General features: G+C 43.5%; 1 protein-coding gene across 1 annotated transcript; it reads left to right on the top strand.

The window, feature by feature from the left end:
- Positions 1 to 206: 206 nt before the first annotated feature.
- On the top strand, positions 207 to 24,832 carry LOC129686924 (ATP-dependent RNA helicase DDX19B). Its single transcript, XM_055621096.1, has 12 exons — positions 207 to 457; positions 4,036 to 4,084; positions 4,999 to 5,049; positions 5,615 to 5,750; positions 6,011 to 6,103; positions 9,951 to 10,053; positions 13,408 to 13,522; positions 14,183 to 14,360; positions 14,664 to 14,901; positions 18,449 to 18,611; positions 18,997 to 19,188; positions 19,554 to 24,832. Exons 1-12 carry the CDS (start codon positions 401 to 403, stop codon positions 19,613 to 19,615), a joined length of 1,437 nt encoding a protein of 478 aa, XP_055477071.1. The 5' UTR covers positions 207 to 400; the 3' UTR covers positions 19,616 to 24,832.
- The last annotated feature ends 467 nt before the right edge of the window (positions 24,833 to 25,299 follow it).

Here is a 25,299-nt window from a genome sequence, read left to right as displayed (position 1 = left end):
TACTATTTTGATCTTTGCTAAAAGTCCGATAGACTTGTACACTGGAGCGTTTTAAATAACCCGAAGAATTAAACAGCCCTCTTCTTATGTATTCTGACTGTAATAGTTCCACGAGCGCCGCCCATGCGCATCACCGTGCTGGTGGTGCCTTTGGGCGATCTGCAGCGAAGGGTGAGGGGTGGGACCCGCAGAGGACGGCCGTGGAGCTGGATCCGCGGACCTCAGGGGCGCGGAGCTGACGCGGACTCTGACGACACCGTGGCGCGCCGCTTCCGGTCGTCTGCGCGGCAGTGAATGATTTCCCCCGGGCTGGAGCTGGGCCTCTCTGTGACCCACCTAAGCCCGCGGTCGCACTGACCAAGCTGGCGAGCCTGCCAGCGCTGCTTTGGCACCGGGGACCATGGCCACGGATTCTTGGGCCCTAGCGGTGGACGAGCAGGAAGCGGCCGCTGAGTCGGTGAGTTGTCATCAGCCGCCGGAGGAGCAGGGGGCCAGAGCCGGTCAGGGTGTCGGTCCCTTGGAAGGACACTTCTTAGGTTGCTCGGTGCAGGGCGGAGGGCCCTGGCGGGATGGGGCCTGGACCCAGACCTCGCTTTGATTTCCCAACTCCTTCCACCTTCTGTATTCTCAAGTTGCATGTTCGGTTCCCCACAGTGCTCAGCCACCTGCCTGTCTTCCTGGAACCAAGGTTGATAATCCATTGCACTCACAACCTCGGATGGTAATTTTTCTATATCTTCAGGTCTGAGTTTCCTGGGTCCAGGGACCATGTCTTACTCCTATTTGTGTGACTCCTCCACCTTAGTTATTGGTGGTGAATGACTGACTACTGGTCTGTCAGTAAACCCTCTTTTGGTTGGCTTGTTTTCTGATCCTGATACATAATTGCAAGATATGATTTAAATACTGCTATGTAGAAATAATTTCTAAACATTCTGAGTTCTAGTAGAGCTTTGAACCTAACAATACATGTCCGTAAGTTTTCCAAAAATAAGCTTGGACCTTCTCCATTTTCTCTCTCTCTCTTTTTTTAACTTCTAAAAAGTAAAGGTTTGAGCCTGGCATGGTGTTGTGGCATCTCTCATTCTAACTTTGGAGGCTTAGGTAGCAAGACTGCCTCAAGTTCAAGGCTACCCTGGGCTACATAGTGATCTTGCTGCAAAAATTATAAAACAACAAAAAGTAAAGATTTATTTTGGCCCGAATCTTTTATTATAATATATATTTATTAATCCACATTATTTAAAGAGAAATAGTGTTTTGGGTTCTGTGCATTGAGGGTTATATTTCTTTCTTTATTTTCATTGGTGTTCTGATGTATGGGTGTCAGGTCCCCTGGAACTGGAATTACAGACAGTTATCAACAGCCATGTGGGTGCTGGGATTTGAATCTGGGTCTTTTGGCCAGTGCTCTTAACCATTGAGCCATTTCTCCAGCCCTATTTATTTATCTATCTATCTATCTATCTATCTATCTATCTATCTATCTATTTATTTATTTATTTATTTATTAGTTAATTAAGTTGGTTTTTTGAGACAGGGTTGTTTTGCTTTAGTTTGGTTTGGCTTTTTTTTTCCCCAGACAGGGTTTCTCTGTGTGTAGCTCTGGCTGTCCTGGAACTCAGAGTTTGTAGACCAGGCTGGCCTTGAACTCACCGAGATCCGACTACCTCTGCCTTCAAAGTGCTGGGATTAAAGGCATATGCCAGCATGCCCAACTGAGACAGGGTTTCTTTATGTAACAGCCCTGGCTGTGCTGAAACTCACTTTGTAGACTAGGCTGGCCTCAAACTCAAAGAGATCAGCCTGCCTCAGCACTGGAATTAAATGTGTGCCACCATGCCCAGGCATGGTTTTTCTGTGTAGGCTTGGCTGTCCTAGAACTCTCCTGGAACACTCTGTAGGCCAGGCTAGCCTCAAACTCCCAAGTGCTCTGATTAAAGGTGTATGTCACCATGCCCAGCTCTTGAAATTTTTAAAATTACATTTATCCAGCTGTGTGTGTGTGTGTGTGTGTGTGTGTGTGTGTGTGTGTGAATCTTATCTTGCCACGGCACCCATGGGGGGGTCAGAAGACAACTGGAGAAGCTGGTTTGCTTGTACCATGTAGGTCCTGGGGATTGAACTATCGTCTTCAGGTGTGGTGGCAAATGTCTATCTCCTGAGTCTTCTTGGCCATTCCCTTACTTACTCTACAGAACTGGTCTTTTTTTGTTTTGTTTTGTTTTGTTTTTGAGTTTTTTATTGCTTTGTGGGTTTTGTATTATTAATTCACTCACTAGCTCTATGCTGGTAGTCTTTATATCAAGATGTCCAACTATATGAAGCATTTTAACAACTGTCTCTGTCATAGCCTTTAGTCTGATTCAAGCTAGACTGGCCACACCTTGTTTAGAGCACAGCTCATTGTGAGATGAAGGGGAAACAGCAGATTTGCTTTCAGTCTTATTCAGAGGGGTTCTTCTTTCTCTTTTGTTAAATATACTTCTTTCTCTTTTCCTTCTCTAGACACAAGTTCTCATGTGGCCCAAGCTGGCCTCCAGCTTACTGTGTAGCCTAGGATAGTCTTAAACTCCTACTCTTAATCTTCCTGCCTTCACCTGTTGAATTTTGAGATCACCATCATGTCCAGTATCTCTCTGCCTGCCTGCCTGTCTGTCTATTTTGGCTTTTTGAGACAGAGTTTCCCTATGTAGCTCAGGCTTTTCTAGGTGTATGCTACCACACCCGGCTCAGTAGCTCTTAAGGTTCTTGAATACTAGAATTAGACCATGTTCCTGGCAGGATACTGGGGAGTGCTTTAGCAATGGCCTCAATGTATGGAGCACCTACTGTGTACCCATCAATGTCCTGGTGGCTTAACTTACTGTCTGTTAACATGTTCTTGATCCTCAGAATGAATGAAGGATTTTTATGTTTTTATGATTCCCTTTTCCCCTCTGCTAACCTCTGTCTACACTCTCATATCTTCCTCCCTGTTGCTCTGTAACACGGAAGCAGACAGACTATAAGTTTTATTTTAGTTTCCATGTGTAGACAAATGGGGTTCCTTCATCTACAGCTAATCATCTCTTCAAACAATTTTTTTCTTTCCTGCCCTCCTAATCTCCTTCTCCTTTTCTTTGTTTTTGGACTTAGAGAAAAGACATAGAAAAACCTGTCAGTGGTTTAAGAAATGACCATTTTTTTTTTACAATGATTTCTCATTCTTTTTATCCTTTACTAGATGATTACTGAATCTCCACTTAATATTTCATGATTAGTCTAACTGCTTTGTGCTAGGTGCAAATGGAAATATTCCCGCCATTAGGATATGTACATTCTCATGGGCAGACATAAGTCAAACCACATTACTTCTAAATTCATACTCCTAATACTTCTTGCCTTAAAACATTTCTCTGATCTGTTTCTTCTTTTCTAGTCTCTCCTCAGCCTGGTGTGGGTAATTCTGGTTATGCCTGGTATCACAGTGTTCCAAGATGTGCCCAGTTAAAGTGTCAGACCCAAGCACATATGTGAGGCCATATGTCGGCTGTCACAGCCTGACTCAGGCTGAGCTAGCAACATAACCAAGTCCATCACTGACGCTCACACTACCCCAGAATCTTTCCTGCCTGATGTTGATTGTCCAAAGTAAGACACTACATTTTCCAGGCTTTGCATTTCTTTTCATGAGAAAATGACAGGGCTGACAAAAATCTTACTGAGAAAGTCTGTAAACCAAAGCATTATGTAAACTTATAATTCTGCCTAGAAATTATAATTAGGGAATTGGAGTTTGGGGCTACTGTGTAAATCTTTTTTTTTTTTTTTCTTTCCTACTGCTGTATTTATGGGGAATTTTGTTAGCCTCGTTCAGCTATTTAGAAACAAAAGGAAGCTAGTAGAACAACCTAATGAACCATTTCTAGTGAATACACCTAGTGAGAAGGTCTTGAGAGTAGCTCCTCTACTTTTGTTAGGGAGGCTGTGTTGATTCAAAGTCTTTTAAGTGATTTTCCTGACACTTTCTGTTCCCCCACATTCTCCATTTAGTTGAGCAATTTGCATCTTAAGGAGGAGAAAATCAAACCAGATGCCAATGGTGAGTAAATGAAGCTAGTTTATAAACAAATGTGATTTTTCTTTGGTTATTTCTAATTTGATGTAGCAATTACCTGGAAAATTATTGCATTTATACTAGACAAAGGACTAGAAGATACTGATAATTTTTAACTTGGGTATTAATAAACTGGGTTGTATAATTGAATAATATTTACTATAAGAATGAGAATACCTAGTTAGTATATAAATTATTCAGTTTATTACTTACCGTAGGACTATGTTGACAGTGATGATCTGTTCTTCATCCTCAGTTTGGGGTGAGATGCACAAAGTCTGAGCAATTAGTCAGTTCACATGTTCTAAATACCATCCTGAATTTACATCTGTTAAAAAATGTAAGGTGGATGAGTAGGGCTTAGCTTAATGATAAAGCGCTTGCCTACAGTACACAAACAAGGCCCTAGGTCACTCAGAACCCCCTCAAAAAAAAAAAAAAAAAATATATATATATATATATATATATATATATAGGTTCAGAGCAATGTTGACATTTACCTCACACTGAATACACTTGGATTTTTGTGTATATTTCTGATAGTCAATAATTTACACACATGGAATTTTTATTAACAATATGATTTGTAGATGTTTTGTTGAGTACAAAGATGCTTTCTAATCAGTGCTGTTGTAGTCATCATTCCATACTATTACAGAAATGGCCTAGCTGTGGTAGAAAACTATGTAACAGTTTTTAAAATAGGTAAGGAGACCTGGAAATAGTCATATATAAACAATGTTTCTAAACTTTATTTAGAGAGAATAAAATGGTTTAGTAATGACTTGGTTTCCTCCTTTGTTTTGTTTTAAAAATTTGAAAAATTCTCCTCCTAGAATTAGAAACATCTTGGTTGCTAGATAAGATTTTGAATGACATCTGCTTTATATCCGATCAAGGTGCTGTTAAGACCAATGCTAATGCAGAGAAAACAGAGGAAGAGGAGAAAGGTAATAACAGCCTTTAAGCTATAAATGAGGCTTGCTAATTCAGCCAGGCTGCTGGCCAGCAGGTTCTAGGGCTCCTCTTTTCTTCTCACTAGCATGAGGCTTCACTGTTTGAGCTACCTTGGGTTGACATCGAGTAGGCATCACAGTGCTAGGGTAAAAGTTCAATTTAGTCAGTATGTAAAAGAATTGATGGTTTATATTTTAGAGAAATTTTCTACTTTTTACTGTATTTCAAATATAAAAACTGATGTACTTGCATTAGGAAGGCCAGTACACACACACACACACACACACACACACACACACACACACACACATTATTACTTAAAATACCTATGACTATGACTGTTAATAAATTCTTGGGAATTTTTTTTGTGGGGAGGGAGGTTGAGACAGGATTTCTCTGTATAGGCTGTCTAGGAACTCACTCTATAGACTAAGCTGGCCTCAAATTCACAGAGCGCTGCCTGCCTCTGCCTCCCAAGTTCTGGGATTAAAGGCATGCAGGCACCACCACCAGCAAATGCATGGATTTAAAAAAAACCCTTGTGCTCCTTCTTCACAGAGGACAGAGCTGCGCAGTCTTTACTCAACAAGCTGATCAGAAGCAATCTTGTGGATAACACCAACCAAGTGGAAGTCCTGCAGAGGGACCCAACCTCCCCGCTCTACTCAGTGAAGTCTTTCGAAGAGCTTCGCCTGTGAGTGTTTGTTTACCTTCAGCGTTCAGATAAAGATCAGGGCCTGGCTACACATATTTTCATACAACATGTGTTTGCCTGCATGAAGTTAATAATATGCATTTAGCTGCTTCGGGCTATTATATGAAATGTTCAGGAAATTTGTAAAAGCTTTGGCTACATTCTTACATTGTGTTCATGTGTTCTCAGCCACACACTATGTATACAGTGAAAATGCTCTGTTCTTCAGTCTAAGTGATTGTCATCTTCAATTTTTATAGGAAGCCGCAGCTTCTCCAGGGAGTCTATTCTATGGGCTTCAACCGCCCATCCAAAATACAAGAGAATGCATTGCCTTTGATGCTTGCTGAACCGTACGTAACTTGATGTAACTGCATCTATAATTTGCTATTTAAAAACTTAAAAATCTCAGGAAACTGAAACAGGAGGATGAAAAATTGAAGGTCTGTTCAAGCTATAAAGTGAATTCGAGTCAAGCCTCAGCAGTTTTTTTAAAAATGTGTACCAAGTATTTGTCTGGCTTTGTCTGTTTTGTTTTCGAGACAAGGTTTCTTTGTATAACTGTGGCTGTCCTGGAGCTCACTCTGCAGACCAGGCTGGCCTCAGTCCACCTGCCTCTGCCACCCAAGTGCTGAGATTAGGGACATGCCACCACTGCCTGGCTTGTTTGATTTTTAAAAAAGGATTCTCTAGCCAGGCACAGTGTAATCCCAGCACTCTGGGAGGCAGACTCAGCTGGATCCCTGTGAGTTCGAGGCCAGCCTGGTCTACAAAGTGAATCCAAAACAGCCAAGGCTGCACAGAGAACCCTGCCTCCAAAAAAAAAAAAAAAAAAGGGGGGGTGGGGAATTTTATAGTGTGTGTGTGTGTGTGTGTGTGTAACAAGATATATATATGGAGATCAGAGGACAAACTGAGGGAGTCAGTTCTCGACTTCCACCATATGGTTCCTAGGAAATCAAACCCAGATCAGGCTTGGCAGCAAGTACCTTTGCCCATGCCAGCCCCCAGTTGTTATTTTTACCTTGAACGATTGTTATGGAAAGCATAAGACTTTCAGTGGATTTGCAAGGATTTTGTGGGGAAATGCCCATCTACCTACTACCTGGATTCTACTGCTAGTATTTTATTGGTTTTTTTTTTTTTTTTTTTTTTTTTTTCACAATCTGTATGCTAGTAGATGTTTCTGATGTTTCTGTGAGGTTGATTTGGAGATAGTAATAGTGTTCTGAGACAATCTCAGGCCAGCCCATGCTGGCCTTAAACGCTCTTATGTCGTCAGACAGAGATGACGTTTTTCTTTTTTAATGTATCTGTGTGAGTGCATGCTACATGTGTTGCAGGTACCATTAGAGGTCCCACGAGAGAGGGAGTTGCATTCCTTACAGTTGGACTTAACAGGTGGTTGTTAGCCTACCAACATGATGCTGGGAACCAAATTAGCATCCTCTGGAAGAGCAGCAAGCACTTGTAAAGGCGTAGCCATCTCTCCAGACATCATGATTATGAACTGCTGATCCTCCTGCCTTTACATCCCAAGTGTTAGGATTACAGGCATACACCACCATGCCAGGTTTGTGCAATGATGGTGTCAAACCCGAGGCTTCCTGCATGCTAGGTGAACAGTCTGCCAACTGAGATACATGAGACACCCCCCCCCCAGCTCCCTAAGTGTCTTATTTCTGCTTCTAATGAGCAGACACTTCCCTAGTCTTGACTTTTATTTTCTCAAGTTTTGTCTGCCCCTTTTTTAAATTTGTGTTTGTCCTAGCTTATAGTAATTGCCAAAATAATGGGTTTTGTTATGTCAGTAGGCCAACAACTACCTGTAAGTCTAACTTAAGGAATATAGCTCCCTCTCTCTTCTGACCTCTAAGGTTACCTGCATACATGCAGCATACACTCACATACATTAAAAAAAATCATCTTTGACTACATAAGAAAATTTTGTTACACTATTTTCAAATGATGTTGTTTGACATACTTATACACACACACATCCCTTTTGTTTATGTCTGAAAGCCTTTGGTCTATTTTAGGGCCTTTATCTTGTTACCCTAAAGGCATTAAACTTGGTGCTTACCACTTGAACCCTTTGTCTTGTTCTTTAAGACAATCTTTAAAAAAGAAAGAAACCCTAAGATGTCAGAGCAACATTGGGACCATTGTGGTGGTTTGAGATGAGGGAGATAGGGAATGAGAAAAAGATGTGTGCCGAGAGATACTGGGGAGCCGGATCAGATAGGCCATTGAAAGATCCGGATGAGGAGCTGGAGAAATGGCTTGTTTGCTAAAGTTCTTGCTATGCAAGTGTGAGGATCTGAATTTGAATTTTTCTCTAGCATAAGAAGCTAGGCATAGCGGTTACCCATGCCAGTAAGTAGTCTGTCTCCATGCTTGCTGAAGCAGGGACAGGAAAATACATGGGAGTTGCTGGCCAGACAATGTAGCCAAATCAGAGAGCTCCAGGTTTAATGAAAATCAAAACAGAAAGCTATTGAGGAAGATGCCTATGCTAGTTAGTTTTTTTGTGAACTTGACATAAGCTTGGGTTATCTGAGAAGAGGAAACCTCAGCTGAGAAAATACTCCATCAGATTGGCCTGTAGGTGGCTACTCCTCCTCCTCCTCCTCTTCTTCTTCTTTTTTTAATTATTGATGTGGGAGAGCCCAGCCCACTATGGGTGGTACCATGTGAGGGCAGATGATCCTGGAATGTATAAAGAAGTAAGCTGTAAGCTGAGGGGCTAGAGAGATGGCTCAGAGGTTAGGAGCACTGGCTGTTCTTCCAAAGGTCCTAAATTCAATCCCCAGCAACCACACAGTGGCTCACAACCATCTACAATGAGATCTGGTGCCCTCTTCTGGCATGCAGGCATGCAAGCAGGCAGAACACTGTATAAATAAATGTCTAAAAAAAAAAAGAAAAAGAAAGCTGAGCCAGGTGTTGGTGGCACATGCCTTTAATCTCATCACTCGGGGGAGCCTGAGGCAGGTTTGAGATCAGTCTGGCTTACAAAGTGAGTTCCAGGACATTCAGGGCTAGATGTCCTGGACATCTTCTCTTTAAGACAGAGAAACCCTGTCTTAAAAACCAAACCAAACCAAAACAGCAAAAAGTAAGCTGAGTGAGCCATGGGGAGCAAGCCAATAAGGAGCATTCCTTCATAGTCTGTGTACTTGCCTGTGTTCCTGCCTCCAGGTTCCTCTCTTGACTTCTGATGGTCTGTGACCTGGGAAGCATAAGCCAAATAAACCCTTTACTACCCAAATTGCTTTTAATTATGATCTTTATCATAGCAAAAGAAAAAGTAGGAAAATACCTGATGTCAGCTTCTGCACTCCACACATACATATATGTGCACATATGACACAGAAGAGTCTGAATAAAATCAGGGTGGATTATGTTTTGAGCATAGAAATGACTCAAGCTGAGTCATATTTCATTGAGCCTATTCCTGGCAGCTTCAGGTATAGGCATAGATAGAGTGCTTAAAAATCGCACCCTGACTCTCACTGTGCACTTGTGAAGCTATCAAATGTCACTCCGCTACAAGATCCAAGGTCTCCTTTTGTCAATTAAATTTAAAAACTGGTTTTTCAGCTTTATTCACTTTTATTTTTGAAAAACTTTTTAAAATTTATTTCACATGTGAGAATTTTTCTGCATGAATGCACATGTAACCTGAAGCCAAGGATGTCAGGAGAAGGTATTGGATCCCTTGGAATTGTAGTTACAGATGGTTGTGAACTAATGTGGGTGATGAGAATCAAATTTAGGACCTCAGCAAGAAAAAGAAGCACTCTTAACCACCGACCTATCTCTTCAGTCCTTTGAAAAATTTATTTGATGATTGTCATGGTTAGGGTTTTTGTTGCTGTGAAGAGACACCATGACCACCACAACCCTTCTGAAGGAAATAATTTAACTGGGGGTGTCCTACAGCTCACAGGTTCAGTCTGTTATCATCATGGAAGAAAGCATGGCAGCACACGGGCAGACACGGTGCTGGAGAGGTAGCTGAGAGCTCTACATCTGCATTGGCAGGCAGTTTCTGAAACCTCAAAGCCCATCCCCAATGGCATGCTTCCTCCAACAAGGCCACTCCTAATATTGATACTCCTTACGGCCTGTGGGAGCCATTTTCATTCAAACCACCAGCAATGGTGAAGCTCCTAAACATTTTCTGTTCTTGTGCAGCCCACAGAACCTAATTGCCCAGTCTCAGTCTGGAACTGGTAAAACAGCTGCCTTTGTGTTGGCCATGCTCAGCCAAGTAGAACCTGCAAACAAGTATCCCCAGGTAAGGACTTGGGAATTTGGGTTTTCTGTTAACATTAACCTAAAGAGGCTTCTCCTATTCCTGGACTCAAAGTCAGGCGGTGAGTAGTCAAGGTTATTTACGCTGTAAATAACCAGTAAGTGGTAGGCAGACACGAGGGTTGCCAAGAGTTTGAGGGTGGCGTGTGTTATGTAGTAAGTTACAGGCTGGCTTGGGCTACAGAGTGAGACACTGCTATTTTTTTCCTTCTTTTTCAAATGGTAAGCCCTGAAATGTATACATAGAAACAACTGAACTGAGCAGGGTGTATTTAACTATTTAGGAACACACAGACACATAACACATATGAAACACATATTTTAACAACAGTTAAGAGAGGCAGTGGATTTGAAAGAAAATGGGTGGGGTACAAGGGAAAGTTTGGAAGGAGAAAACATAAGTGGGAAAATGATGTAATTATAATCTCAAATAATAAAAAATATAATTAAAAAATCTTTAGTGAAAGAACTTTCAGATAAAAAATATTATGCAGCAAGAATAGCCAAACCCAAATTCTACATTTCAGTGAATTTCTAGACAGTTAGAAAAACCATTTTGAAGCGTGGAGCTCTCCATTAGATTTCTTTTCTGTTTTAATTTTATGTTGCCTGTATATATGTGTATTTGTGCATCTGGTGTGTGCTTAGTGGCAGCGGTCAGAAAAAGAGCATCACATACCACCTTGGAACTGGAGTTAGAGGTGGTTATGAGCCACCATGTGGCTGGTAGGGATAAAACCCAGGTCCTTAATACTTTGGCTTTTTTCTTTTCTTTTTTCATTTTTTAAGATTTATGTATTTATTATGTACACAGCATTCTGCCCGCATGTGTACCTGCACACCAGAAGAGGGCACCAGATCTCACTACAGATGGTTGTGAGCCAGCCAGCATGTGGTTGCTGGGAATTGAACTCAGGACCTTTGTAAGAACAGTCAGTGTTCTTAACCTCTGAGCCATCTCTCCAGCCCGTTTTCTTTTCTTTTTTGAGACAGGATTTCTCTTATTTGGTAGCCCTGGCTGTCCTGAAACTTCTTACGTAGACCAACTCACAGAGGTCCACCTGCCTCTGCCTCCTGCTTGCTGGGATTAAAGGCGTGTGCCACAGGTGCACCACACCTGGCATATCAATTACATTTTTATATACTTATACACACACACCAAAAAAAAGAACAAAATCCCATGAGTGAGTTAAAACTAGACAATTAGCTTTGTATCCTCTCTCATGACTTAGGTGTTCCTTACTGAGAGTCTATGCTTCCATTATCCAATATTTACCTTTCTTGTTCTCCTTTCTGTATGTTATACTGTATCCACATGTAGGCTAGGCTCCCCACTTGAAAGAGAACGTATCCTTTCCTTTGAGATTATGTGACCTTCCCTAGTACATTCTAAATTCATTCATTGTCCTGTAAATTTTGAATACCCCATTTCATATAGCTATTAAATTTTCACTGTATATTCATCTTAAACCAAAAAAATTTTTATCTTTTTTTTTTTTTTTTAGAAAGTCTACTCCTCCTTCTTCTCTTCTAAGTTATCACTCTGTAGTTCAAGCTATGCTGAAACTTCCTCTTTAATTCTTTAATTCAGGTTGGCAATTCTGCAGAGCCTCTTAGGTGCTGGGATTATAAGCATGAGACACCACATCTGGCATGAATCCTTTTTATATAAATCAGAACTCAAGTTGGACACCAATAGAATGGCTAATCTTTCAGTGGTCACAAAAAGCTTATTGTATATGGCGCACGCGTTTAATCCCAGCCCTTGGGGAGGCAGAGGCAGGCGGATCTCTCTGAATTTGAGGCCAGCCAGATCTACAAATCGAATTTAGGATAGCCAAGCCTACACAGAAAAACCCTGTCTTGAAAAACAAAAACAAAACAACAACAACAAAAAAAAACATAACAAAGAAAGCTTATTGTACTTCCATTCCCACGGTGTGCAAGTCCTAGAGCACTGCTAGTAGCCTGGTGCTTTTACTTGTAGGAAACTTTATTTACAATTCTCATAGGTTATAAAGTTCTGACAGCCACCAGGCATGGCAGTACATGCCTTTAATTTCCAGAATTTGAGACGCTGAGACAAGTTGAGCTTGAATTTAAGGCTAACCTAGGCTATATAGTCAGGCATCTTGAGGCCAGCTTAGTGTGGTCTATGTATATAGCAAGACCTTGCCCCAAAAAAGAAGAGAGGAAGAGAAAGTTCTGAGAATTTTCTAAGTGAAAAAGAAGCTAATCTTCAACCGGTCAGTGACACCTTTCATCCCAGCACTCGAGAAGCAAAGGCAGGCAGACCTCTGAGTTGTGAGGCCAGCCTGGTCTACAGAGTGAGTTCCAGGACAGCCAGGGCTGCATAAAGAGGGTCTGTCTTGAAAAACAAACAAACAGCCCGTCCCCCAAAAGGAAGCAATCTTCAACTGGGATTTCAGAACCTTGATCATCAACTTGATGAGATTTAAAATCCCTTGGGATATGTACATCTAGTGAGTCTGTATGGGTGTTTCTTTCCAAGTAAGTTTAACTGAGTAAAGGAAACCAGCCTGAGTGTGCATGGTGTCATCCCTAACTGAAGTAGAACGGGGTTGGGGCAGGAGAAGCACTAGCATTTGTCTCTCTCTGTTTCCTGACTGCAAATGCAGTGTGGACAGATGCGTCACACTTTGACAGTTATGACTTCCTCAGCCTGATGGACCCTGTTCACTCAAAAAACACAAGCCTTTCCTTCCTGAAGTTGCAAGTGTTGTCACAGAAGCAAAACATGTAACTAGTGCAGTTGCTCCTGGGTAGGTTTTTGTGCTCCAGTGGCCAGCAGTCAGTCCTTCCTACCTTCCTTCCTTCCTTCCTTCCTTCCTTCCTTCCTTCCTTCCTTCCTTCCTTCCTTCCTCCCTCCCTCCCTCCCTCCCTCCTTTCTTCCTTCTTTCTTCCTTCCTTCCTCCCTCCCTTCTTCCTTCCTTTCTTCCTTCCTTCGTCCTTTTTTGAGACTGATTCTCATTATGTAACCTTGGCTGTCCTGGATCTTCCTATGTAGAAACTCTGGCATTGAACTCAGGTGATCCAACTGCCTTTGCCTCCTGAGTGCCAGGATTAAAGGTACCTAGCTGGCAGACACTGTTTTCAAGTGTCTTTACCTAGCCATAGTCTGACCCCTAATAATTGTAGTGTATGACCCAGCAGGTTAAAAGTAAAATGTGTGGTTCGAGAGATGGTTCAACACTCATGTAGGTTACATATATTCTTTCCTTTGGCTTCAGATAGATTAGTAGGTTCTACTGGGGATTCCTTTTGGCCAAATAGATTTTTGTCAAGAGCTCTCATTCTGTACCCTTTTTCTTTCCAGTGTCTCTGCCTTTCTCCAACCTATGAGCTTGCTCTTCAAACAGGAAAAGTGATTGAACAAATGGGCAGGTTTTACCCTGAACTGAAGCTGGCTTATGCTGTTCGAGGCAATAAACGTGAGTATAAGTATGTGGGCCTAGATTATAAGTAAAGCTAATCACTTTTTTAGTTTTGAAAAATTTCAACACATACCCAGGAGTTAAAACAGTTCAGTGAACACATGTATCCTCCTACCCAGAAACTCCTAGTCAGAAACTTAACATTTGCCACATTTTCTTTATTGGTATGTTTGTATTATTTGTTAAATGTTTGAAAGTGAATTATCTTATTTCTAACTCATTCTTCCTGAATCTTTTAGTATACACCTCATATGAACATTATGTGATCATAATGAACAGTTCCCTAGAAAACTAACATCCACTTCACCTTTGCCCATTTGTACTCAAATTTTTGTTTATTTTGCTCAGGTGTGGGTTGGTTTTGCCCTCCCAAGCCTGGGTCCTCCTGTGGATAGCATTTATAGACATCCACTACCATTTCTGGCTCTTTTTTTTTTATTATTATTATTATCATTGTTTTGTTACACTCTTAACACATAATTTCATTAATAAAATTAAATTTGCTATGTACTCATTAGTACACATAGTACTATGGTGGCGTCCTATTACACTCTGTTAAAAGTTAACAAAATCATTAGTGTTCAATACAAAGTAGCTTCAAAATATCTCAGAATAGAGATCTTTGGGATACCTGAAGAGAACATGTCTTTTCCACAGTGGAAAGAGGTCAGAAGGTCAGTGAGCAGATTGTCATTGGTACCCCGGGGACCGTCCTGGACTGGTGCTCCAAGCTGAAGTTCATTGACCCCAAGAAGATCAAGGTGTTTGTTCTGGACGAGGCTGACGTGATGATAGCAACTCAGGGCCACCAAGACCAGAGCATCCGCATCCAGAGGTAGGAACCAGAGGCAGGAGGAACTTGCCAAGGCCTCCTCTTTCCCCTTTGGGTTCTTTGTTCTGCTCTGTGCAGCAGCATCTGTCTGATGGGCCATTTCCACAGCAGCTCTCACCATGCCCCCAGCATGGGTTGAGAAGAGACCTGCAGTGCCTTGATGGGTCTGCTCCTGCCTCCCCAGGATGCTCTGTATCCAAGTCAGCCCTCTGGGGCTACAGCCCATCCTGGCCAGGGAGGCCGAGCTTGTGTTCCTTCTGGCAAAAGCCATGGAGTCGTGCAAAGTGCCTGGGCCTCCACTTGCAGGATGCTGCCCAGAAACTGCCAGATGCTGCTTTTCTCTGCCACCTTTGAAGACTCGGTGTGGAAGTTTGCCCAGAAGGTGGTCCCAGACCCCAACATCATCAAACTGAAGCGCGAGGAGGAGACTTTGGACACCATCAAACAGTACTATGTCCTTTGCAATAACAGAGAGGAGAAGTTCCAGGCCCTGTGCAACCTGTATGGGGCCATCACCATCGCTCAAGCCATGATCTTCTGCCATGTGAGTAGCTGATGTTGGGAGGCACTGTCCCTCCCTGCTATTTGTAGATCAATGAGTAGCTTGTCATTGGCACCTGGGGGAGGCAGTCATCTTTACCACCCAGCTGAGGAAGACTAGATCTCACTACGTAAATTGCAATGAAGGGAAATGGTAATACACAGCCACCTGTCTAGGTAAAAGTCTCCTTGGGTTTTTTTGAGTTTAAAGTCAGTTTGGTTAATCATACTCAGAGATTCCTTTAAAAAGAAATCCCCCACATTTAAATAATGAGCTGTCAGTGTAGTTCATTTGTAGCACATTTGACTAGCATGCGTAGTCCTCTGGCTTCATTACTCAGCAACACATAAACAAAAACCAGAAGTCCACTGGTGACTTTCTTGTTTTTTGTTTGTTTGGAGACAGGGTCTCACTATTGCCCTGGCTGAGATCCTTCTACCTCTGCCTCTTTTTATTTTTATTTTTTGCATTTTTGAGACAGTTTTCTCTATGTAGCCTTGGCTGTCCTGGACTTGCTTTGTGGACCAGGCTGGCCTTGAGCTCACAGCAAACCACCCGACTCCCAATTGCTGGGATTACAGGCATGTGGCACCATGCCCAACTCCCTCTGCCTCATAAGTGGTGAGATGGAAAGTATGCACCACCATGCCTAGTTTTTTATTTTATTTTTTTGTATCTGTATACACATATGTGGAAAGCAGGAGAGACATTAGATCCCCCTGGAGCTGGAGTTAGAGGCAGTTGTGAGCCGTCTGACATGGGTGCTGGGAAACGAGCACTGGTTCTCTGCAAGAGCAGCAAGTGCACCAGCCACTGAATCATCCCTTCAGCCCTGGATACAATTCTTCCTTCTAATACAATTTTTAAAAATTGTTATTATTACTATTGTATGTGTTGATATGTGTGTGAGTGTGGATGTGGAATTCAGTGGACGATTGATGGCCAAGTTGATTCCCAGAACCCACATGCTGTCTGTGTACACCATGGTATAAACATGTGCACACACATATACACATGCTAAATAAGTACAAAATTAAAAGTAAGTAAGCTATTTCTCAGGCTGAGGAAGTGACTCAGTGGGTAACGGTGCTGGCTCTCCAAGCACCACTCTCTGAATTTGGTTCCCAGGGTCCACATGGTAGGACCTGAGAGCTGACCCTGAGTGTTACAGTTTGACCTCCTCATGTGCTCATTTCTACCCTCCTAATGAAACGCTCTCTAAATTAATTTTAAAAAATAAAAACATGGCCAGGTATGGTGCCCCCTTTAATCCCAGCAGGAGGCAGAGACAGCCAGATGTCTGAGTTCAAGGCCAGCCATGTGAGACATTGTCTATCTAATAGGTAAATGAATAAGGAATATGTATGTGCATGCGTATGAACTGCACTGTGAGTTGGTCAGAGAAAAGCCTCATAGTATAGGTCTTTATCTTCTGCCTTGTCACTGAGGCAGAGTCCCTCCTGTTGTTTGCTGCTGCACGGGTACTCCGGGCTCACTAGCCTGTGATTGTGCATCAGACTTTCCAGGGCTTCAGGGACTCGAGCTCAAGTTGTCAAGATCGTACTAATAGGTTCTTTACACCCCAGGTCATTTCCCAGATATACATATGCCTTTTTTCAAAACAGACTTTCTCTGTGTAGCTTTGGCTGTCTGGAACTAGCTCTGTAGACTGGCCTTGAATTCACAGAGGTCCGCCTGCCTCTGCCTCCCGAGTGCTAGGATTAAAGGTGTGCGTCACCACTGCCCAGCTGTTCACTACAGTTGTTTTTTTAATTAATTTTATTTACATATTTATTTTTACAATTTATTCACCTTGTATCTCCACTGCAGACTCCTCCCTTATCTCCTCCCAGTCCCACCCACCCTCCACTTACAGTTTTTTAAACATGAAGTTGTGTGTGACTTAGAAATGGAGCTAGTTGGTCTCATATGAAAAAGTAACAACAGTTGAACGTATGACAGGAGTCTACCACAAAAGGCATCTGAAAGACTCTACCTAGCAGTGTTTCAAAGCAGACACTAAGACTCATAACCAAACCCTCGGCAGAGTGCAGGGAATCATATGAAAGAAGGGAAGTTAGTATGATATGGAAAGGATAGGAGCTCTACAAGGACCAAATATATCCGGGCACAGGGTCTTTTCTGAGACTGACACTCAACCAAGGACTATCTATCGATATAACCTAGAACTTCGGCTCGGATGTGGCCCGTGGTAGCTCAGTAACCAAGTAGTTTTCCAAAGTAAGGGGAACACAGACTATTTCTAACAGGATCTCAAGGGCAGGCTGTTTGACACCCCCCGCCCCCAGGGGAGGAGCAGTCTGTTAGGCCACAGAGGAGGACTTTGCAGCCAGCCCTGAAGATACCTGATAAAACAGGGTCAAATGAAAGGGGAGGAGGTCCTCCCCTATCAGTGGACTTGGAAAGGGGCAGGGAGGAGACCAGGGAGGGAGTGTGGGGTTGGGGAGGGAATGAGGGAGCGGGACACAGCTGGGACACAGAGTTAACAAAATGTAACTAAAAAGAAAAATAAAATTAAAAAAAAAAAAAAAAAGAAAAAGAAAAAGTAACAACAGTTAATCAGTTCATCCAAATGAAAAGCATGACCAAAATCTCATGTGAGAAAACATTTAAAGCAGTGTCTTTTGCTTTTTTGATATGTGTTGTGTGTTATCTGTTACATGGTAAGTGTGGTATGTATATGTGCTCATATGTGCGGGTGCTCTTGGGGGCTAGAGGCATCAGCTCCCTGGACGTGCAGTTATAGGACTTGCGGTTATAGGTAGTTGTAGCCACGTGAGGTAGTGTTGGGAACTGAACTCAGGTGCTCTGCGAGAGCACAAGTGCTCAGAATCAGTGAACTGTCTCCCCAGCCCTGGGCGGACATTTAGAAATGCTCTTATTATCTGAGACTTTCGTACATATCTACCATGTATTCTGATCGCATTCATGTCCCACTACTCCCTCGCAACGCCTCCTGACTCCCTCCCACAGGTCTCCCCGACACCTTCATTTCCTGGCTCGCTCGCTCTCTCTCTCTCTCTCTCTCTCTCACTTTTTTTTTCTTTTATAACGCACTGAGTCCAATTAGTGCTCGCTGAATACTCAGGTGTCGGGCCTCTAGTGGAGAATGGTCAACATACAGGCATCACACCTCTAATGAGACACCTCTCCAGCAGCCATCAATTGTCAATAGCTCCCCAGCTAGGGTTGGTGGCTTATGTACCCTGCTTCACACAGTCTGGACTGTTGACTGTCTTGATCTTGTGTAGCTCTTGTTCAGGCAGCTACAGCTGGTATGAGTTTATGAGTGCAATGGTCCTGTCATGTCCAGGAGATACTATTTTACGCCAGTTCTACCCAACCTCTTGATCTTGTCATCTTTCCTTTCCTCCATGTGAGAAGTTTTTCAGCCTGGACAGCCTACTGCATTCATGACAGCCTTCATATACCATAATGGCAACAAACCACCTTTTTGTGGATATCTTTGTTTCTGTTTTTGTTTTTGTTTTACAGGTCTCTTCATTAAAAACAATTCTTTTCACTCCAGACCCGGAAAACAGCTAGCTGGCTGGCAGCAGAGCTCTCCAAGGAGGGCCACCAGGTGGCTCTGCTGAGTGGAGAGATGATGGTGGAGCAGAGAGCTGCAGTGATTGAGCGCTTCCGAGAAGGCAAAGAGAAGGTTCTGGTGACCACCAACGTGTGTGCCCGAGGTGAGCAGAGACTGGCCCGGTTCACCAGGCGTGGGGTCCCAGGCCCTCCCTGTGAGCAAGAAAAGTACTTGTGTCCATGGTCTCATGGAGGTGGGAGGGTTTAAGGGCAATCCTTCCTAGAGAAGCTGATTCCCGTGGGCAGTAAGAACCTCGTGGGAGAAGCCAGCAGTCCTGCCTTGGTGGGAAGAAACTCAGGCTTCCAGACGCTTGCTCCACGTCTTGTAGAGTTCTGTTCTTCTGCCTAGGCTAGAGTCCTATTTAGTGGGGTCCTCTCTAGGGCCCCCATCCTGGTGTGACCTGTCCAGGCCATGTGTCCAGCAGAAGAGAGAGTGTGTGTGTCTGATGGTGGCCCACTGTGTCACCTCCCTTCAACCCCTTTGTACAGGTATTGATGTTGAACAAGTGTCTGTCGTCATCAATTTCGACCTTCCTGTGGACAAGGACGGGAACCCAGACAATGAGACCTACCTGCACCGCATTGGGCGCACGGGCCGCTTTGGCAAGAGGGGTCTGGCGGTAAACATGGTTGACAGCAAGCACAGCATGACTATCCTCAACAGAATCCAGGAGCATTTTAGTGAGTCCCTGAGTTGGCTATGCGTGGAACCTTTTCAGAGGGGCATGTGGGAGAGGGGCGGTTTCCTTTGTCCCCGAGCGGGCTCTGCCCCCACACATGCTGTCGCCATCGGCATGTTGTCAGGGAGCGCAGTCAGGGCTCAGGAGTGGAATATCAGTGCCCTGGGACCAGGCTAGGAGAACCTGGCTTCCTGGGAGGTTGGCAGGAGTGGCCCGGGCCCTGGAGCCAGCTGTCCAGGCTGAGGCAGCCTGCCTTGTGCTAGAGGAAGCATCACTGTTGCACAGGAGTTGCCTCCCCAGACTGCCTGCGGCTCTGAGTGACTTGGTTGATTTCCATGGTGGTCTTCCAATCTTTTTCTCCCTCAGATAAGAAGATAGAAAGATTGGACACAGATGATCTGGATGAGATCGAGAAAATAGCCAACTGAGAAGCTTCTCCAGCAGCTGACGCCACCCTCAGCACTGTTCCTGCCTGGGAGCCTAGTGCTTTCATGGCATAGGCCTTGACAGACACCTCAGAGACCAAGGCCTGAGTAGAGACTACCTACCTCATTCAGAATTACGTTTGGACTTGACAGAAATTTGTGCAAATGATGGGGGATGGTAGAAAATTTGTTTACACAACTTTGGAAGATTAGGCATGAATACACAGAAATTTACCTTTTGGAAGTCCCGTCATATATGTGTGTATATATATATATTTTTGGCCAATATTTCCCCATTGTTTTACTAATCAGATAATATGCCCAGGATTCCTTGTGACAAACCTTAGCTGATCTTTGACTGGGAGGTGTGCGGCCTTGTGGAAGTGGCAGCACAGGAGGAAAGAGGGCACGCAGAGGCAGAATCCCCAAGCGGGATAGGTGTGTGAGTCAGTCCTAGTGTTTGGAGGATGGCAGGAGGTAGTGGGGTTGCTCTGTGAGCTGCTGCTTAGGACTTGATGTGCAATCAGGCCTAAGCCGGGCTTAGCTGGGCTAACCTGGATATTACCAAACCCCTACTAACAGTCTTGTCAGGAAGAAATTTGCTGTGTTGGACCAAAATGCCTTTGGGGCCTCTCTGAATTCAGGTTTGTGCCTCAGGAACATGACCTGTTCTTTTCAGCAGGATGAAATCTATATGCAGTGCAAATCTGGTTATTGGTGGGTTCTTGGCTCATGCTTCAGCAAGACCTGTGGAGAAGCCATCATGGAGAAGTAGTGTTAGCTCTAGCTTGCCATAAAACCTGTGTCATGGGTACTTGACCCATTGTTTTTACATCTGTAACATCACTTTGACCCTCAGTAGTCCCAGGCAAATAAAAGGGTACCTGAGATTTGGATACTTAGTAAATACTGTAGCTTCAAGTTTCTGATGGGCAGTCTCAATCCAAACAGAACATGGCCATCAGTCATCAAAAATTCTTGCTTTGCTTGCAGTTTCCAAAAGACTAGACCCATCAGAGCTAGGAAATGGTTCCGACATTGGGCATCTGGGTTCTAAAGGGACTCCAAACATACGTGTTGACAGTGCCTGGGAAGAATACAGATGAGTGTGATAAAGGACAGGATGGACCACAGTCATTTCAAGACAAGTGTAATTACCAAGCATTTGCTGCTGCTTTCTCCCCTGTGAGTGGAGTAGTAAAAGCAAACAATAGAAATGGAGAGTTCCCACACACGTCTAGGCCATAGGGTGCCTGCAGACTGACAGCAAGGATGAACTGAGCCAGAGCGCGTCCTCAGTTCTTTGACTTGGACATAGAGTGATTCCTCCTTCTGTTTTTTTGTTTGTTTGTTTTTTGTTTTTTTCCCATGTATGTGTGTGCTGTGCTGGGGCTCATACCTAGAGCCTTACATTATGCTGGGTAAGCACTTTACACTAAAGTAGTATTCCCAGCCATGGAAGAGGAATTTTCTGATGAAAGATATTGATCCCAGATCTTCTTAACTGTGTTCCTGTATCTTAAGACCAGCTCCATCACCTGGGAAAGGAGAGTGCTACTACTAACTACCAGGTGTTCTGCTTAATGCCGCAGAGAAACCACCAGACTGCCAGTTCACCACTTCCTCCCATGGTGTTTAGCTGAATGGAGTTCTCTGTTCACTCCTGGCCTACTTTGATCTATCTTAGGAGTCTTAGAAGGAGAGAATAAATTTTTTTTGTTCTCTCAAAATACTGTGGACCAAACCTGAAATAGCTAAAAACAAGGACTATAATTGTGTAGATTCTTCTCTAAGTCTGAAAAGGAGAATGGGGAAGGTGTGCAACAGACTCTCAGTGGCTTCTGGTGGGAGCGGCTAGTATTCACCGGATGGATTTGATGGTGTGTGTGAAGTATATGCATTAGTTTAAATAATTTATTGGGAGGACTCCCAGAGGATCACACACCTTTTAAGAAGGTGAGACCCATACTTGTGGATGGTTCTGACACGTCACTGGTGTCACCGAGGATCATATTCTTTCACAGTCTGAAGTCCTGCCACCCCTGGGCCCCAGGGTCAAATTAGCACTGTCAGGAGTCTTAAGAATGTATTGAGCTTGCTGAGCCTTGGTCTCCAGGATTCTTTGGCTTATTTCAATAAAGTATCCATCTATGAAATGATAAACTGAACCCTAGAATAAAGAAACTATGAGTTAATTAGAAATGCACTCACTAAAAGAACTCAGGAAAAGGACAAAGAACCTCAGGGAAAGAAATGTTTTTGTCTAATGAAAAGTTAGTGATGTTCATTATCTACAGCAGTCGATTTTATTGGGTTTTGTTCGTTGACTTTAAACTTAAATTCCTGCCTCAGTTTCCTGAGTGCTAGAATTACAGGTGTGCACCATCATGCCAGACAAAGTATTTTGTTCTGAGTATCCTTTTATTGGTTTTATGCGGAAGATCTAATCAGTTGTTGAGATGTTATTGTTTTGGAGGGTTTGGGGCTTTTGTTTCGTTTTGTTTTGAGACAGAGTTTCTCTCTGGAGCTCTGGTTGTCCTGGAACTCTGTAGACCAGGCTGGCTTTTAATTCCAAGATCCACCTGCCTCTGCTTCCCAAGTGCTGGGATTAAAAGCATGTGCCACCACACTGGCAAGACATAGTCTTTGCTGATATTAATTATGAAGTGTTCGTGTTACTAAGACATTAATGATTATAAGAAGGAAGCAGCCTTTTGTGGTGGTTGCTGTTAAATGAAGCCGTGTTATGCCATAGGCTAGTTAGGACCTATTACAATTCTGTGTCCGCTGGTACTGTTCTAAACTGAACAACTAGGGAATCTCCATAGACCCATGACTGCTCACTTGCCAGAAGGACACACACACCCCCTACCCCACTATGGCAAAACAGGATTTAGGCTAACTACCCAGAGAAAAGTCAGTGCCGGTAAGCTCAGTCTGTGGATCTGCCTAGTCTTACGAAAAGAAAAAGTTTACAAATAGGGCTTCGAGGCCAAGAGGATTGTCTACACCTGTCAGCCTTAGCATTAGCAAACATGATGGTCCATACCTGTAAATACCAGCATTAGCAAAGAGGGATTCAAGTCTGAAATCAGCCAGGGCTATGGAGGTTCTGTCACAATTGAAAAGACAACGAAAACAGGCTGAGCAAGGTAGTTCGTGTCTGTAATACTGGCTCTTGTGATATGAAAGCAGGAAGTTCAGGAGTTCAAAGCCAGCCTGGGCTACAAGAGCCTGGGGTTGGGGTATTCTGCCTGGAGACAGATCTTTCCCTTTATTATTGAATCAGTGTCCAGCACTTATAAAGATTTCCAGAGGCTAGAGAAAGTTCCACAAAGGAGGGGGGTTTGTATACGAGAAAGCAGCCTTGTGACAAGAGGAGTCCCGGGCTGGGAAAAGGACTCGTCAGACGAAAGCTTAGTACTATGGGGCATGCTTAAGAAGTGACAGGAAGATCAGGAGTGCAGGGCCATCACCAGCTAAAGAGAGGATGAAGCCCTGCCTCAGAAGAGCAAAAGGCTAGTTATAGTGCTAGGTACGGTGGTGCATGTGTATAATCCCAGCACTCAGGAGGCTAAAGCAGGAGAAGAGCTGAGTTCAAAGCCAGCCTTAGCTATATTTATACATTTTGACTGTGTCTCAAAAGTCAAGTTGACAAGACTAAAAGAGACATACTGGGAGGACAGCCGAGATGGCCATGTGTAGGAGAGGGAAGTTAAGGTTCATGGGAAGAGTTTTTTGTTGTGTTTGAGATAAGGTCTCACTATTTAACACAGGCTGGCCTGGAAACAAAGCAATTCTGCCTCAGCCTCCTGAGTGCTGGAATCTAAGCAGAAGCTATCAAGACCCGGTGACTAAATTTTGACTGTGTGGTAGCTCACTGTCCTGCTGTGACAGAATAGCCAGGGTAAAATCTGAGGACAGATGCAGCGTTGCTGGTCTGGGGGCTGAGATGTTAACATGAAAGCACTAGCAGCAGGATCAGAAATTCTGAACTGACAGGGTAACAAAATTGGCTTTGTGTTGGAGGAAACTGGACTGGCTGCCTCCTTCACCCACACACCTGAGATGAGGATTTCATGGATCCTCTTCAGTTTTCTCTTGGTCCTCATTTGAGACACCAATTCTTGGGAACTTGCAATTTTACACAACTTTGCTTCTCTGCCTGGGAATAAATATTCTGTATTCTGTTGCCCGGCTATTGCAGTGTCTTTTACAAAGGACCCTGGGGCATGACATTAACCTAAGAAACTAATGCTGAGGCACTCATACACTGCTCTTTTTATCCTTACTTGAGCTAGGGCTTCCCCAGAACAGCTTCAAAACCCTGTGTGAAGATTCGGACACGAGCTGCGCATGCTTTCCTTGTCCTCCAGACAGTCCTGGCTTTAGATTCCAGAGGGTCTGGGTGGTGGGTGTTCAGTTATGAACCGGGAAATTGGAGTAGAGGGTGGAGGAAGGTTGTCAGGTGACAAGCTGGGTATAGTGGCACACATCTGTAATCTTAACACTGCAGGGTTTGATGGTTGAAAGTTTTGAGTACTGTTGGGACTACAGCAGTCTGGACGGTGTAAGTGAGATAATGTGTCATCAAAATTAAAAGATGAGGTGAAGCTTGACAGTGAAGCCTGACATGTCTGCTGTCCAGATTAAACATGTATCCCCGCTGCCTTAGCTCTAGCTAATGGACAGAAGAGAGACATGGGTGAGAGCATGCATGCCTTTTTGCTTCCTTTTAGCCTGGGACTGTGGCTAGCTTTTGCCAAGGTAAGAGATTGCTTTCCCTAGAAGACTATTTTCGTTTTAAGACGTTACTGTTCTCTTACATCTCTTACATCCTTATCAGTGTTTTCAGCATTCCAATTTAACTTAAGGATAGCCTCCCGAGTTTAAGTTATAATTATCCCTGAGGGCAAATCTCCCCCTTTACACTTGAAAGGACAACTATGTAGCCAAGTGAGCCTGGTGTGTGTATGTGTGTGTATTCTGTTCATTTTGCGGGTTGACAGCAGTCGTTGCTAAATATGCATAAAAATTAAGGTATGGCTAGTGAGATGACTTTGTGGGTTAAGGCACTTCATCCCAGAACTAGCTTCTAAATGTAGGAGAAAACCAGGGTGATGTCCTTAGACCTCAGTAGTAGGGCAATGGTGCGTACTCCCACAAATTTTATTTTTTAAGATTTGCTAATATTTTTAAATAAATCTATTTTTAAACGTGTTTTGTCTGCATGTATGTTTGTTCAGTGACTGTGGAGGCCAGTAGAGGACATTTGATTCCTAGAATGATGTAAGTAATTGTGAGCCACCATACAGAGTTGGGAACCGAACCTAGGACCTTTGCAAGAGCAGTATGTGCTCTTAATGACAGAGCCATCTCTTCAGATCCTAGTTTTTGAGACAAGATCAAGCTGGCCTGAACTCACAGCATTCTTCCACCTCAAGTGTGGAAAAGTATGCAGCAGTACACCAGTTCCACATCTGTGCTTTATGGCCAAAGGTTTACAAGAGTTTACTTAATGCATTGATTTCCAGTGCTCATCCCTCTGCAGTTTTGCTCTCCACTCCTGAAAAAGTCCTTTACCAAGGACACTGACAGCCCGTGCAAGCCTAGTCCAGAACACACTCTCTACTCCTATTTAATTTCTCAGCAGTACTCTAGTTCCTGTAGGGATTAGAGTCACTCTA

This window comes from Psammomys obesus, unplaced genomic scaffold (genome assembly GCF_907164565.1).
Source record: "Psammomys obesus unplaced genomic scaffold, mPsaObe1.curated_primary_1811, whole genome shotgun sequence".
NCBI lineage: Eukaryota > Metazoa > Chordata > Mammalia > Rodentia > Muridae > Psammomys > Psammomys obesus.
This window is presented reverse-complemented; position numbering and strand designations above follow the sequence as displayed.